Raw genomic sequence first — 16,066 nt, 5'->3', positions numbered from 1 at the left:
ACTGGATATGATGAATAATTCTAAACGAAACTTCCTTTATCTAATCAGTATTTAAGTAGCTATTTGAGATGAGCCATTTAAATTTTTCTTAAAGAATTTTAAATATTTAAAGATTTCCAATAAAAGGTAACTTTTGGAGCTGATACAATTGTATTGAGAAATAAAGAGTGTATTGATTTGTTTAAAGAAGTTGCAGAGAAACATTATTTTCCTACTATTGTAGTAGAAGGATCAAAAGGGGGAAACAAGGACAGGGGATGCCTTGGAATAACCTAATAACTCCAGATGGTTTGGCATCAAATACAACAGCAAATTCTTTAGGGGATGGGAATATTGAATCGATTAAGAAATTCTTTATAATTTAATAAATGTCCATTTGCAATCATATTTACACTGGTAGCAAAATCTATAATGGGTAGCATATTGCGTCATCAATATGTGCTACCTACTTTTTGAATGGAAGGTAATAAGTACAATCTCTTAGTTCTGCTACCACACACTTCTCCAAATACGTCAAATCCGATTTTTAGTAAATCACTTTTATTCACGAATCGTTCAGACGGGGGAAAAACAATCCGACTCACAATGTCGTTTACACAACAGTTTTAAAAAGAGACCCATAGATAAACGATAACTTCAGAGTGACATACTTCTGACCAGACCACTGTACTGATTAATCAATCAAACATTGTAGAGACATTGGACCAATCAGCTGTAAGCAAAGTGACATAAATGACGTAAACGGCGGGTCATTCTAGCATGTAAACAAGCAAAATGGCTTCCCCGTATCTGGAGAATCCTGTAGACATCGGAGCACAAATTGTGCAGAGGGCTTTGCGCAGAGAAAGAGTTATCCGAGATGTACAAAACCCGTTGGCGTTCTCCGACGAGCACTTATACGAGAGATACAGATTCTCGGCGGAGGGAATGTTATATCTTTGTCGGCTTCTTGAGCCCCATATCAAAAACCCGACGCGACGGAGCCACGCGACTACTGTCCCGCAAATGATCTGCATCGCTCTGCGTTTCTTTACAAGTGGCACATTCCTGTATGAAGTGGGCGATGCCGAGAAACTCAGCAAAAACACGGTCTGCCGAACCATTCGCAGGGTGGTTATTGCGCTCCAGAGATACATAAACACTTTCGTTGCGTTCCCTGGTCATCTACCCACTCAGGCCATAAAAGAGGGCTTCTCCCAAATAGCCGGTAAGATGGGTTAATACACTGGGGTAATATAATTTTAAAACAATATTTTTTTGCTAATAGGGAGATCATATTATCAAAATACAACATTGTCCACAGTCAATTCAATAGTGCTAATATTGTTTTAAAGTCACGTTTATATGTGATTTCAGACTGAATTTTCAAATATTCAATACATTTTGAAAATTCTGTTTTAATATTTAATTGAAGTCCAAATCAGATGTGGGAATAGAAAACCAACCTAATGATACCTCAATGATTAATACACTAATAAATGCACCATCAACCATTTTCTATATGGCTTGTTGAAGTGATGTTGCATTTTTCAGAAATGAAAAAATATATATTTTCATCATTTAAAATGCAGTAACTGGATAAACATTTCGTTGTCTTGAATGGACCTTTTGATATAAAAAAGCTTCTTTTTTTAACAAATCTCTGTCATATATCTGTCTTATGTTGTGACTGTCTAAAGAATAGTTCTAAATGAAAAGGGAAATTTGTAAAAAATCATTTAATAAATACCTCAGACTAGGGCTTCATGATATTGGAAAAGTCTGATATTGCGATGTACACAGTTTCTCAAGTTGGCTTGAATAGCTATATTTGATGTCTTTTTCTGGGAAGTGTAACCATATTCAGGTACAGAAATTGAATAATGGCAATGCAACTTTGCTTTGTCTTGTTTCTAGTACAAATATCTAAACCAAAATTATCTGCTAGTGGGGTACATCAAAATATTGTATTTTTGCTTAAAAATGTAAATTTTGGGCTAGAAACAAGACAAAAGTTTTAAGATTTAATTATAATTAAATACAAAACAAATTTCATACTTCCAAATATCATTTTTGTGCCTAAATGTGGCCAAATTTTAAACTTTTTGTGTAGCACAGACTTTAAAAACACATGCTTTATAGTTGCTTTTATTCATTCATTGATTTCCTTTTCGGCTTAGTCCCTTTATTAATCTGAGGTCGCCACATCGGAATGAACTGCCAGTCACGTTTACTGCATATATATTTACTAAACTTTCACTCTGCTATGGTTAAACTTAGCAGTCATTCTACAAATCACTTGTTCTGCAGCTCCTGGTCAATTATAATTCAGACTCAACATCCTTCAAAAATGGTTTTACAAAAATAATAAACATTTTACTGCCTGTTTGTCAACTGCCATTATGCAATCGCTAAAGAGATGAATTGATCTTTTCAAAGGATTACCTGGAGTTATCGGAGCAATCGATTGCATACACATTCCAATCTCTACGCCAGTAAAAGAAATCGAGGCTACTTTTCTTAACAGGAACGCCACTCACAGCATCAATGTTCAGGTACAGGGATGTTGAATTTATACATTTTCAACATACTGTGATGCTAACATATATTTACCTACTACATGTTAATTACAGATGACTTGTGACCATCAGTGTTTGATCACAAGCCTGGATGCCAGATGGCCTGGTTCAATGCAGGACAACCAAATTTTCGAGAAGTCAAAGTTATGTCAACGCTTTCAGCAAGGTACAGTAAAAACTGCAACTGTAGGCAGCACTTAATGAAAATGGAGTGTTATTGTGACGCTGGTCTTTCTTGGTGTACATTGACAGGGCTGTTCGATGGTGTGTTGGTGGGAGACGGGACTTACGCATGCCAGAGTTTTTTGTTGACTCCCTATCCTGAACCAAAGACAAAACCACAGCACGAGTTTAACATAGCCCTGAGTCAAACCAGGCTCAAGATAGACAACACTTTAGCCATTTTAAAGGCCCGATTTAACTGTCTTCGTGACCTTAGAGTGTCACCCGAACGTGCGTCTCAGATTGTGGGTGCATGTGCTGTACTCCACAACATAGCCTCTATAAGGAAGGAGCAGATGCCAAGTGAATGCCAGCAATCCAATGATGATGTTGACTCTGTCTCCAGGGACCATCCCGCTGGGAGGGCTGTCAGACATGCCATCACAGAAGAATTTTTCATGCAACATTCAATAAAGCAAAATTGACAACGCAAATACATTTGCACAATTTTTTATTACACAAACCTTAATTTTAAGTAAATTAGTACTTAAAGGGGACTTATGTAAAAATCACTTTAAGAGCTTTAAATTAGGCATGTCAATTTTAACGAAGTCACGTGATCGATGATCATTTAAATTGATGATCAATTAATCATTAATCACCACTCCATCATAAACACAGAGTTTTGAATGATTTTATATATTCAACTACCAAACCACCCAAGCCTTTTCCATTAGAAGATATACAGTTATCAATAGCCCAGTCCTTATAAACAAATCGTTTATCAAAATGCATACGAATCTAGGCTATCCTGAAGAATAAGCCCCATATAGAATACTTTGTATTCAATGCTTCATGAACAATCATGCATCAGAAAGATGTCTTTGGGTATCTTCATCTGGAGATATTCAGTGAGGTTTTTTATTTATTTATTTTTCCTTGGAGAGAAATCTGAATCGTCTCAAATCTATTCTAATCAATTTCCAGTTGTTTTTAAAACAATTATTCTGACTGCTTAACACTGAAGTGGATTTTTAAATGGTATTGCAACAATTAAAACACTGGGTGTCATTTACTAAAACTACTAGGTCAATATTACTATGTAGTAATCATAACTAATAGTAGTGGTATTATAGTAATAGTAATATCTAGGTCAATAATAATTCTTAAATTAAAACTGTGAATCTGATCTTTTGTGTTTACTTTCTGAATGAATCCATGTTTTAATCAGTTCAGACAGCGGTTTACTTCTTTGTTGAATGATTTATTTTGAGGAATAGTCTCACTCATAAGACAATATTACTACCACATACTGGAAGTGTTGGATTCTTATTTTGAAGATTATTAAAAAAACATTTCTTCAAATGCAATAAAGTACAATAAAGTTTATTCTTTGAAATAAAGGGATAGTTCACACAAACAAAATAATTTTGCCATCATTTACACACTACGGTGCCATTTCAATCTGTATGAATTTCTTTGTATAGATTATATTTGTAAACCTTTACTTACTGCTTTTCACATTTAACACAATAATGAATTGAAATCTTTCTAAGTCAATTTCATAACATTAAACAGAATTTTTACAATAATTTGCATTATTTCAGTTCAGGATACCCAATAATAACTTTCAAGTATTTTTATTTTATCTTTGGTTAGTGTGTGTGTGTGTGTGCGTGTGCGTGCGCGTGCGCGTGCGCGTGTGTGTGAGAGAGATGAGATGAGATGAGATGAGATGAGATGAAGAGAAGAGAAGAGCTAACAGTAACTGGCATTGGTCCATCTCTAACAAAATTACACAAGCTGTAAGTTCTTCTGGTCATTCAGATGACATTTTCTGTCTGGAGCATCAGGCCAATCTTCAACTGTCCAGAATCAGGTGGTTTGTCTTGGTCGGGCATCTCAGCTGAGACCTGTCCACTATGGGTGACCCTACCGGTAACTGTGAAGTACCAGTGGCATAGCTCTCAGCATCACTGATGCACACAAGCCCTCACAGCACGTCAAGCTGCAAACCGTGTGAGGGACCCTAACCTACCCTGACCCAACAGCCAACACTAACAACCACTAATGTGCCAAAAAACACTCAGAGGAGACCAACAACGCGCAACACACCGCCTAGAAAACCTTGCTAAACGCCTGCCAACATCCAGCAAACCATCCAAAAGAGCACTGACAATCACAAAACCCTCCAGCAATGTGATGAAAACTTGAATGAAATGTCAAATGTGTTGTGTTGCAAACTTATTCTAGAACTATATACAATATATACAATATGTACATACGTGCCCTTGATCCTTCATCTGGCACTATATGGTGACTCAGTGCCTGGGCTTCTTCCTTCGGGGCTCCTTGGGCAGCGGCTCTTTGCTGATGTCCACCATGATCCGAGGAGGGATGCTGGACCCAGACCTGCTCTCAGTGATGACCACACGTCCATCAGCCTGCACGGTCTCCAGCAGTACAGGCCGGTCCAACTTCTCCCACAGCCGCTGCTTCATCTCCAAGCCCCACTGAAGGTTGTACCGGCCTCGGCGTCTCTTCATGGTTGAGTCCATCACACTATGGAAGATGTGCTGATATTCTTGCACACTCCGGCCGTGGATGGAGAGCGGCTCCTCCTGTGGACACTCACCCACTGAGGAGACTGATGCTGCGGGGCGGAGGACAGGAAGGACAGCTGCGTTTCTCAAGTGTTTCTCCTCCAGTGAAGTGTCCGACTTGCAGCTGTCAGTGTCCGGCCTGGCCGCCGCTGCGCGCTCCTCAACGGAAGAGACGCGCTCCAGCTGGAAGTCTCTCAGGTGAGCAGGGAGAGTCCTGGCCCTTCTCGAGCGCCTCAGCGTCATCACGAACTCCAAAACAATTTCCCAAATTAGACAAACAGGTAAAACTCAGTCAAAGGGAGATTTGTTTAGAGTTTTGTAGCGCGATGATCAGGATTGATAACTTTATAGACAGTTGTGTGGATTTTTAAACCTACTTAAGTTGCCGTGGTGACAGGGTCATTTAAATGTAAACAATAATTGATATAGAGCAGCACGAGCTGTATGTACAGTGCAGTTCTTGTTAAATGGTAATAAACACTGAAAATATCTTAATTATTGTTTGGTATAATAATAAATGGCCCATATATCTAAATAAATATTGTGGCCGTTTTTTTTAATAATATTTAAATTTTTTAACTTGAAAGTCGTCATATTTCCACGTCAGAAATCTAGTCACGTTAGCAGGGGTGATGTGAACCAAATGTCATGTTTAAATAATTTTTTGCTTTTAAGAGAACTAAATTAATGTTTAACTCCCTAAGAACTGGCAATTAATTCCAAAGAGAAACGCCTTCTATTAACCTAACTTTTAAAAAAAATCTCTGCTCACCAAACTGCTACAAAGCACAGCAAAAACTATCCAATTATTATTATTATCAATATTAATTAACGTGTGAGTAGTTTTTTTCAGGACTCTTTTATGATTAAAAAACATCCTTAATAGTCCCTTAAAAGCCCAGCTTTAAGTTTTATTTTCCTTTTTTTTTTTTTGTTTAACAGAGAAAGTAAAGTTTCACAGTATGTCTGATGATATTTTTTCTTCTGGAGAAAGACATATTTGTTTTATTTTGGCTAGAATAAAAGCAGTTTTTAATTTATTTAAAAACCCCTTTATGGTCAAAATTATTAGCTCCATTCAGCTATTTCTTTCGATAGACCACAACAAACCATTGCTTTACAATAACTTGCCTAATTACCCTAACCTGCCTAGTTAACCTAATTAACCTAGTTAAGCCTTTAAATGTCACTTTAAGCTGTATAGAAGTGTCTTGAAAAATCTCTAGTAAAATATTATTTACTGTCATTATGGCAAAGATAAAATAAATCAGTTGTTAGAGATGAGTTATTAAAACTATTATGTTTAAAAATGCATTGAAAAAAATCCTATCCATTAAACAGAAATTGGGGGAAATATATATATATATATATATTTCTGTACTGATAAATGATAATTTAATAACTCTTTAACCCAAATATTTTGCTTAAAGAAATATAATTTCTTTTTCATTTTGGTTTGATGTTATATTGAATGATGCTAAAAATAATTAATAGACTTTATTTATATTAACAATCCCAATTTAAATACAGTTGTGGCAAAAAAGAGACCAAGGTAAAGACTTTCAGTTTCTCTGCATTTATGGGTTAGAGTGAAATGTTAATATTCATTTTATTCTATAAACATCTGATAACATTTCTGCAATTTCAAATAAATTATTGTCATTTAGAGAATTTTTTTTCAGAAAATGGCAACTAGGAAAAATTGTGACTAAAAATGAAGTTTTGTAAATTGACTAAACTCCCTTGAAGCTAAAACTTTAGTATTGTGTTGACCAAAATGAACATGTCTGAAAACGTACCTTCTTTTTAAGCAATAAAAGTTTAAATGTATTTTTTATTTAAAAAATAAGTGTCACTAGACACTAGATGTCTGTCTCATGGACTAAAATCCCACCTGAAAGAAGCAGAGGAACAGGACACTAAAATACTTAGAAATAGAAATTAATTCATGTGCAAAATATTGACTATTGTGAAGTAATTTGCCCTTTTTTATTGTGCATATCATGTAAATGTACTCCTCTGTTATGAACAAGCTAAAGGAATGGCTCGCCCAAACATGAAAATCACCCCATAAGCATTCATACCCTGAGGTTGACTTGAGGGGGGAGTTAATTTTGGGGTAATTTTCATTTTTGAGTTAATTATTTCTTTAAGCTGATTTTGTCAATATGCTATCAAAAAAGCAATCAGAAAATGAGCAACTGTGATCATTGTATGTGTTCTAAATCTGCTGTCCAGCGGAGAGTTCCAAAAACTGTGGGATGGCTTTTGAAGGTTGACTGTCGCTTTTAAGATGACCAGCCATTCTGGATCAAACTCAAGCTTCTCGTTGGAGTTTTCTTCACAATCTGCAATGACAAAACAACTGAATCTACTTCTGGATCTCACTACATACTAAAACATGCTGGATGACAGAAACAGCAGGATCATTACCTGAAGAAAGACATTCGTCAAGTGAGAGAAACTTGCTGATATTCGGGGCAGCATTATTCAATATACTTAGCCTGAAGTGTCAAACAGCTCATTGTTATTCATTTTAAACTGAAATCTACATTTTTTTTTTCTTAGCCTTTTCCACACATTTTATGTCTGAGGCCTGTGACTGCAAGAGATGTACAATGAAACTTGAGTTTACATTGTAATAAATAAAAAATAATAAAAATATGCAAGCCGTTTGCAAGTAAATTGTCTTTGCTTTGTTTAAAATAACTGTTATGACACTAAAATTTAAATATGGATGAAAAAATGTTCCACGGGCATACGTTGCCTAGTTAACCTAACTAACCTAGTTAAGCCTTAAATTAAACCTTAAGCTGAAAATTTTGAAAAATATCTGGTAAAACATTATGTACCATCATTATGGCCATGGGTGCAAATTTCATTTACAGTAGGGGAACAATAAATATTAAATTTGTTTTAAGGGGACACAGATAATAGTTAGATTGTACTGTAGATTGTGACTGTCCCCATAGAGAAAATCTTGGCTTCTATCATTGTTACTGTAGAATGGAGACTGCGTCATTACGGTTATTTTCAAAGACTTTCTTAGGTTCAAGGACAAAACTGATTTTTCTTCAAAACTATCAAATACATTGTTTGTGATGTTGTATACAGTCACGCCATCAACATACAATAAAATTTAAACATGACTGTTATTGTGAAAAAGATATGTAAAACAAGTCATGTTTGGCAACAAAATCAATCATTAAATAGTGAATTTAGAGTAACTGCTCTATGTAAAAAAAATCATAAAGAAAGTAAAACTATTATAAAAAATAATCACAGCAATAACAATGAATTAAAAAAGGTCTAAAACTGTATTTAAAACTAATTAGGGCACTTAAGAACACAATAGAAATTATTATAGAAAAAATACAGTGGGGTTAGGTTGGATGTGGCAAAGTGCTCATTTAGTAATAGCGCAGCTAAACAATATGCTAATTGTGGCTGTTAATGTTAAGTTAACATTATGCCAAGTCGTCAAAAATAAAACAATGCATGGGAAACGGCTTTGGTGTGTTAGTTGCAGTGCACTATGTAACAAGCTATTGTAAACAAGCTAACGTTAACTAGATAAGAAATGGTTTAATTGCTAACAGCAGATTCATGGAAACTTACATGTAATCAGCATTTTTGCCGCAACAGATTTGAAATGAGTCTGCATCAACTAAAATGAATCGCTTCATTTAAAGTGGATAACATACCCTACTTACTGGAGTTCAACATTAATTGAGCCACAGCCACACACCTTCAATACTATCTAAGATTGGCAAAGCTTAAAATAATTAGTTATTAGAAATTAGTTATTAAAACTATTATGTTTAGAAATGTTTTGGAAAAAATATCTCCGTTAAACAGAAATTTAAGTTCCCCATTTTTCCCCAGTTTTGTTCCCCATTAATATACACATACACAGCATCCCATATTGGAAGAAAAACACAGAATTGTTGACACTTTGCAAATTTATTAAAAATGTAAAACCAAAATATCACATGGTCCTCCTAAGTATTCAGACCCTTTGTTGTGACACTCATACATTTACCTCATGTTCTGTCCATTTCTTCTGATCATCCTTGAGATGATTCTACACCTTCATTTGAGTCCAGCTGTGTTTGATTATACTGATTGGACTTAATTAGGAAAGCCACACACCTGTCTTTACACCTTACATCTCACAATGTCAGAGCAAATGAGAATCATGAGGTCAAAGGAATTGTCTAAAGAGCTCAGAGACAGAATTGTGGAAAGGCACAGATCTGGACGAGGTTAAAAAGAAATTCTACTACACTTAAGTTTCCTAAGAGCGCAGTGGCCGCCATAATCCTTAAATGGAAGACGTTTGGGATAACCAGAACCCTTCCTAGAGCTGGCTGTCTGGCCAAAATGAGCTATAAGGGAAGAAGGACTTGGTGACAGAGTAAAGAAGTACTCAGAGATCACTGTGGTTGAGTTCCAGAGATGCAGTCAGGAGATGGGAGAAAGTTGTAGAAAGTCCATCACTGCAGCCATCCACCAGCCAGGGCTTTATGGCAGAGTGGCCGTACAGAGGCCTCTCCGCAGTGCAAGACACATCAAAGCCCACATGAAGTTGGCTAAAATGGTGAGGAATAAGATTCTCTGCTCTGATGAGACTAAGATAGAACTTTTTGACCTTAATTCTAAGCAGTATGTGTGAAGAAAACCAATTAAATTCAATTCACCTTTATTTGTATAGTGCTTTTTATATAGTGTCAAAGCAGCTTCACATAAAAGGACATAGTAAATTGGAACAGTGTAGTTTATTTTTTGTGTGTTTAAGTTCAGTTCAGTTTAGCTCAGTTCAGTGTGGTTTAAAAATCACTACTAAGAGTCCAAACACTGAAGAGCAAATTCATTGATGCACAGCTCTACCGATCGCAAACCATGCAAGCTATAGGCGACAGTGGAGAGGGGAAAAAAACTTCACTAATTGGCAAAGGTGAAAAAAAACCTTGAGAGAAACCAGACACAGTTGGGCGCGACCATTTTAATTTCTCCGCTAGGAGAGTGTGTCTGAGACTTGGACGTTATCAGGAAGGTTAATCCGTTATTCCAGAGCTTAGGAGCCATAAATGAGAAGGTTTAACCTCCCTTACTCGATTTTGCTATTCTAGGTACTACCAGAAGCCCTGATTTTTGAGATCTTAAAGATCGAGTTGGATTAAAGCTAGACAGAAGGTTGGTTAGATAAACAGGTGCTAGAATATTTAAACTTTATATGTAAGAAGCAATATTTTAAATTCAATATGAAACTAACTGGCAGCCAGTGTAAGGAGGATAAAATTGGAGTGATATGATCATATTTTCAAGACCTGGTAAGAACTCTAGCAGCTGCATTTTGTACTAATTGAAGTTTGTTAATAGAGGATGCTGGGCAGCCAGCAAACAGTGCATTACAGTAGTCCAGCCTAGAAGTCATGAAAGCATGGACTAGCTTTTCTGCATCTGAGATGGATAGCATACTTCGTATCTTAGCGATATTTCTCAGATGAAAGAAGGCAGTTTTTGTGACATGGGATATATGATATTACAAAGTTAAATTGCGGTCTAACATGACACCCAGATCTTTTATAGTAGAGCTAACGCTAACTTTGTATCCCTCTAATTGTTATTGTAGAGAGTTGCGAGATCTTCTGTGTACAGGATTTAGGCCCAATAAGTAATAATTCTGAGTTTAAGAGAAGAAAATTGTTGGTCATCCAGTCTTTAACATCTCTAATACACTCAGTTAGCTTAGACAGTTCAGACATCTCATCAGGTTCAGTTGAAATATACAATTGAGTGTCATCTGCGTAGCAGTGAAAGCTGATCCCATGTCTTCTAATAATGTCTCCCAGAGGTAGCATGTAAATTGTAAACAGCAAAGGGCCTAAAACTGATCCTTGACGCACCCCGACTTTACTGGGCTGACTTGTGAAGGCTGTCCATTAATATTCACAAACTGGTAAGGGTCAGTAAAGTATGACTTAAACCATTGTCGAGCCTGTCCCTGGACACCTGTAGACTTGAAGCGATTTATGAGGATATTGTGGTCAATGGTGTCAAATGCCGCACTAAGATCGAGCAAAACTAATAGCGAGATGCACCCTTGGTCAGCAGCTAAGAGTAGATCATTGGTTATTTTCACTAATGCGGTTTCTGTACTGTGAAGAGCCCTGAAACCTGACTGAAACACTTCAAAAACATTGTTTGTCTGCAGAAAGGAGCATAATTGGGTAGAAACAACTTTTTCTAGTTTCTTTTAGACATAAATGGAAGATTTGAAATAGGCCTAGCTAAGTTGCTGGGGTCTAGTTGCAGTTTCTTAATAACAGGCTTAATAACAGCTAACTTGTAAGAATTTGAAACATGGCTTAAAGATAAAGAAGCGTTTGTTCCAAAGGTGCGTGGCGGGCGAGGTGAGTCGAACCATCTCGATCAGGTTCCTGAGGTCCTTCTTCAGGATATCCATCTGCCGGAGCCCGGTGTCGTTCGTCCCCACATGGAGGACGACAGCACCGGGGCTCTCGGCAGCACTCAGGATAGTGGGTATCTATGTAGAAATATTTTTAACATGGGCACCAGGGAAGCAGAAAGTGTTACCTTTGGAGGAAGCGGCGTGGATGTGGCGAACTATGGAGTCCCCGATGATGGTTATAACGCGACCCGTCTCGCGGAGAGGGGCGAATCGGTTCTCCGTGAAGATCTGGAACACGGGAGGAGGAGACGTTCTGCCCCGAGACCTGGCAAGCACCTTGCGCTGCTGCACCCAGGGGCCGTGGTAGCCGGGTGTCGGCGTGAACAACGCCTGGGCGAACCGCATCCTCAGTGCGCTGGGCCTGGGCAGAGAAACACATGGGGTTGAGGTAGAGGGAGTTATGTGGATGTATCGTCCACTTACCTCAGACGAGGCGGCCATAGCATGAGGTACAACGAGCAGAGCTCGTTCCCGCAGTCGCGTCCGCTTCACCTCGAGGGAGCGAATCTGGCACTTCACTGCTTCCAGTGCCTCAATCAATGCTTCTCCTGCACTCAAGGACAGTAACACAAGCGACATTGTACAGGGTGAAAAGCAAGGCCAGTAAGAAAATGAGTAAGTGAGAAAATTAGTGAATAGAAGAGGTCGGTAGCTTTAGCAAGCTAAAGCAACAAACAACAAGTGGATGCTCGAGGGACAGAACGTTTTAAAGCAGATTTGTTTGTATATATGTATTAAGGGTTTTTTCACCCTATGTAGGAGAGACAAATACTTAGCGAACCCTTTTGTACTATTTAGATACTAACATGCACCCTTGAGGTATCAATATGGACCTTTTAGGTACAAATTTTAACCTTTTGAAAAGGTAACACCCCAGTGACAGCTTGTGTACCTTTTATTTCTGAGAATGTAGACGAAAACCTCCAGAGTGCTCAGGACCACAGACTGGGCTGAAGGTTTACCTCTCGAACAAGACAATGACCCTAAGCACACAGCTAAAACAACGAAGGAGTGGCTTCACAACAACTTTGTGACTGTCCTAGAATGGCTCAGCCAGAGCCCCGACTTAAACCCAATTGAGCATCTCTGGAGAAACCTACAAATGACTGTTCACCAACGTTTACCATCCAACCTGACAGAACTGGAGAGGATCTGCAAGAAGGAATGGCAGAGGATCCCCAAATTCAGATGTGATAAACACATTATTTCATCTTTCCCATAATGACTCATGGCTGTATTAGATCAAGAGTGCTTCAAATAATACTGAGCAAAGGGTCTGAATACTTATGAACTTGTGATATTTCAGTTTTTCTTTTTTATAAATTTGTAATACTATAAATCTGAGTGTGTTGATGATAAAACATCATCAATTTTGTCTTTTTTCTGTCAATATGGGGCACTGTTTGTACATTGAGGAAAAAAATTAACTTAAATGATTTTAGCAAATGGCTGCAATATAACAGAGTGAAAAATTTAAGGGGGTCTGAATACTTTCCATACCCACTGTGTGTGTAGATAGACAAACATATATATATATATATCTCTCTGTTACAAGGAAAGCCGTGCAGTAGTCTGTGTGAAACAGGCCTCATCCAAAGATAACCAAAAGATTTTATTTGTCAACAGCACATAGTAATGGTGAATGAGGACCCACCTGGTGCTGCATCAGTGTTGCATTGAGTGCAGGTGAGCAGAGATCCGCTATCTAGACTGCAGGTGCTCAAGAAACTCAGCAGCAGCAGCAGCAGCAGCAGCAGGGCTTCCCAAAGTACTGGTCTCCACTTCCTGTCTGAGGAACTTCTTCCTGTGCACAAGAGCATTTGTGTTGCTGTTCTGAAAAAATGTATCATGAAAAATGTTTCTTCATGAAGATGTCTTTGGGCATCTACGTGTGGAGAAATTCAGTGAGAATGTTAATTTTATTATCATATTAGAGATTATTCTGATGTGTCTTAAATTCATTCCAATTAATCTCCAATTATTTCTAACAAAAATGTTAATCTAACACTGGAAACTGGATTTTTAAAATGTTTTGCAGTAATTATAAAACACTGGGTGTCATTCACTTAAAAAACTAGGTCAGTAGTAATATGTAGTATTATCTAGGTCAATAATAATTCTTTAATTAAAACCCTGAATCTGATCTTTTGTGTTTACTTTCTGAATGAATCCATGTTTTAATCAGTCCAGACAGCGGTTTACTTCTTTGTTGAATGATTCATTTTGAGGAATAGTCTCACTCATAAGACATTACTACCACATACTGGAAGTTTTAGATTCTTATTTTGAGGATTATTCTTCATATTAAAATACAATAGAATACAAAAAACTTTATTCTTTGAAATAAAAGAATAGTTAACAGCATTTAAATCTGTATGAATTTCTTTGTTTTGTGGATTATTTTGTAAATGTTTACTTGCTTCTTTTCACACAATAATGAATTGAAATTTTCTTTTGGTGGTCATTTCTGAGTCAATTTTACATTTTTTCTGCAATACTTTGCATGAATTCAATTCAGAATAACCAATAATAACTTTTAAGTGGTCAACTAATTTGATTCTTCCCCAGGGCCGTAAGCATTACATGTTTAATGAAATAATCCATTCATTTTATTTAAGTGATTTAGTGAAAAGAAAACCACCAATGTCAAGACATTAAAAAGGGTTTTTTCAACAAAAAAATCTTTAAATATTAATATTAAATATTTTACAAATAAATATTTAATTATTTGTGTGCGTGTGTGTGTGTGTGAGAGAGAGAGAGAGAGAGAGAGAGAGAGAGAGTTTGTGTGTGTCATATTGCAGAGAAACTATAATTTTGAAGTTCTTCTGTCATTCAGATGACATCTTCTGTCTGGAGCATCAGGCCAATCTTCTACTGTCCAGAATCAGGTGGTTTGTCTTGGTCGGGCATCTCAGCTGAGACCTGTCCACTATGGGTGACCCTACCGGTAACTGTGAAGTACCAGTGGCATAGCTCTCAGCATCACTGATGCACACAAGCCCTCACAGTACGTCAAGCTGCAAACCGTGTGAGGGACCCTAACCTACCCTAACCCAACAGCCAACACTAACAACCACTAATGTGCCAAAACCACTCAGAGGAGACCAACAATGCGCAACACACCGCCTAGAAAACCTTGCTAAACGCCTGCCAACATCCAGCAAACCATCCAAAAGAGCACTGACAATCACAAAACCCTCCAGCAATGTGATGAAAACTTGAATGAAATGTCAAATGTGTTGTGTTGCAAACTTATTGTAGAACTATATACAATATATACAATATGTACATACGTGCCCTTGATCCTTCATCTGGCACTATATGGTGACTCAGTGCCTGGGCTTCTTCCTTTGGGGCTCCTTGGGCAGCGGCTCTTTGCTGATGTCCACCATGATCCGAGGAGGGATGCTGGACCCAGACCTGCTCTCAGTGATGACCACACGTCCATCAGCCTGCACGATCTCCAGCAGTACAGGCCGGTCCAGCTTCTCCCACAGCCGCTGCTTGATCTCCAAGCCCCACTTAAGGTTGTACCGGCCTCGGCGTCTCTTCATCGTTGAGTCCATCACACTATGGAAGATGTGCTGATATTCTTGCACACTCCGGCCGTGGATGGAGAGCGGCTCTTCCTGTGGACACTCACCCACTGAGGAGACTGATGCTGCAGGGCGGAAGACAGGAAGGACAGCTGCGTTCCTCAGGTGTTTGTCCTCCAGTGAAGTGTCCGACTTGCAGCTGTCAGTGTCCGGCCTGGCCGCCGCTGCGCGCTCCTCAACGGAAGAGACGCGCTCCAGCTGGAAGTCTCTCAGGTGAGCAGGGAGAGTCCTGGCCCTCCTCGAGCGCCTCAGCGTCATCATGAACTCCAAAACAATTCCCCAAAGTAGACCAACAGGTAAAACTCAGTCAAAGGGAGATTTGTTTAGAGTTTTGTAGCGCGATGATCAGGATTGATTACTTTATAGACAGTTGTGTGGATTTTTAAACCATCTCAAGCTGCCGTGGTGACAGGGTCATTTAAATGTAAACAATAATTGATATCAGCGTTAAGTCAATTAGCGCAGCACGAGCTGTATGTACAGTGCAGTTCTTGTTAAATGGTAATAAACACTGAAAATATCTTAATTATTGTTGGGTATAATAATAGATGGCCCATATATCTAAATAAATATTGTGGCCGTTTTTTATTATAATATTTAAATTTTTGAACTTGAAAGTCGTCATATTTCCACGTCAGAAATCTAGTCACGTCAGCATTTATCTGAAAT

The 16,066-nt window shown here is 37.9% G+C and overlaps 2 protein-coding genes across 2 annotated transcripts; one reads left to right on the top strand and one right to left on the bottom strand.

Annotated features, from left to right (window-relative positions):
• Nucleotides 1–756: 756 nt before the first annotated feature.
• harbi2 (harbinger transposase derived 2) lies at nucleotides 757–3,214 on the top strand. The gene is given in 4 exon segments (NM_001128809.2): nucleotides 757–1,207; nucleotides 2,419–2,534; nucleotides 2,613–2,724; nucleotides 2,811–3,214. Coding segments are annotated over 4 exon segments (1,056 nt in total). The 5' UTR covers nucleotides 757–774; the 3' UTR covers nucleotides 3,206–3,214.
• A 4,084-nt stretch (nucleotides 3,215–7,298) lies between these two features.
• On the bottom strand, nucleotides 7,299–15,655 carry LOC141375453 (uncharacterized). Its single transcript, XM_087260102.1, has 5 exons — nucleotides 15,340–15,655; nucleotides 15,095–15,226; nucleotides 13,453–13,602; nucleotides 11,924–12,346; nucleotides 7,299–7,671 (listed from the first exon to the last, which is right to left on the bottom strand). The coding sequence occupies exons 1-5, from the start codon at nucleotides 15,653–15,655 to the stop codon at nucleotides 7,487–7,489; spliced, it is 1,206 nt and encodes a 401-aa protein (XP_087116228.1). The 3' UTR covers nucleotides 7,299–7,486.
• Between the last annotated feature and the right edge of the window lie 411 nt (nucleotides 15,656–16,066).

This window comes from Danio rerio, chromosome 7 (genome assembly GCF_052040795.2).
Source record: "Danio rerio strain M-AB ecotype USA chromosome 7, GRCz13ab, whole genome shotgun sequence".
Taxonomy (NCBI): domain Eukaryota; kingdom Metazoa; phylum Chordata; class Actinopteri; order Cypriniformes; family Danionidae; genus Danio; species Danio rerio.
The sequence above is the reverse complement of the archived record's forward strand: the minus strand, read 5'-3'. Positions and strand labels throughout refer to the sequence as shown.

Coding starts and splice junctions, on each gene's coding strand:
- LOC141375453 (XM_087260102.1), bottom strand. CDS start 15,655: ATGACGCTGAGGCGCTCGAGGAGGGCCAGGACTCTCCCTGCTCACCTG. Junction 15,227..15,339: donor AACGATGAAGAGACGCCGAG/GCCGGTACAACC, acceptor GTCATCACTGAG/AGCAGGTCTGGGTCCAGCAT. Junction 12,347..13,452: donor CAACACTGATGCAGCACCAG/GTGGGTCCTCAT, acceptor CCTTGAGTGCAG/GAGAAGCATTGATTGAGGCA.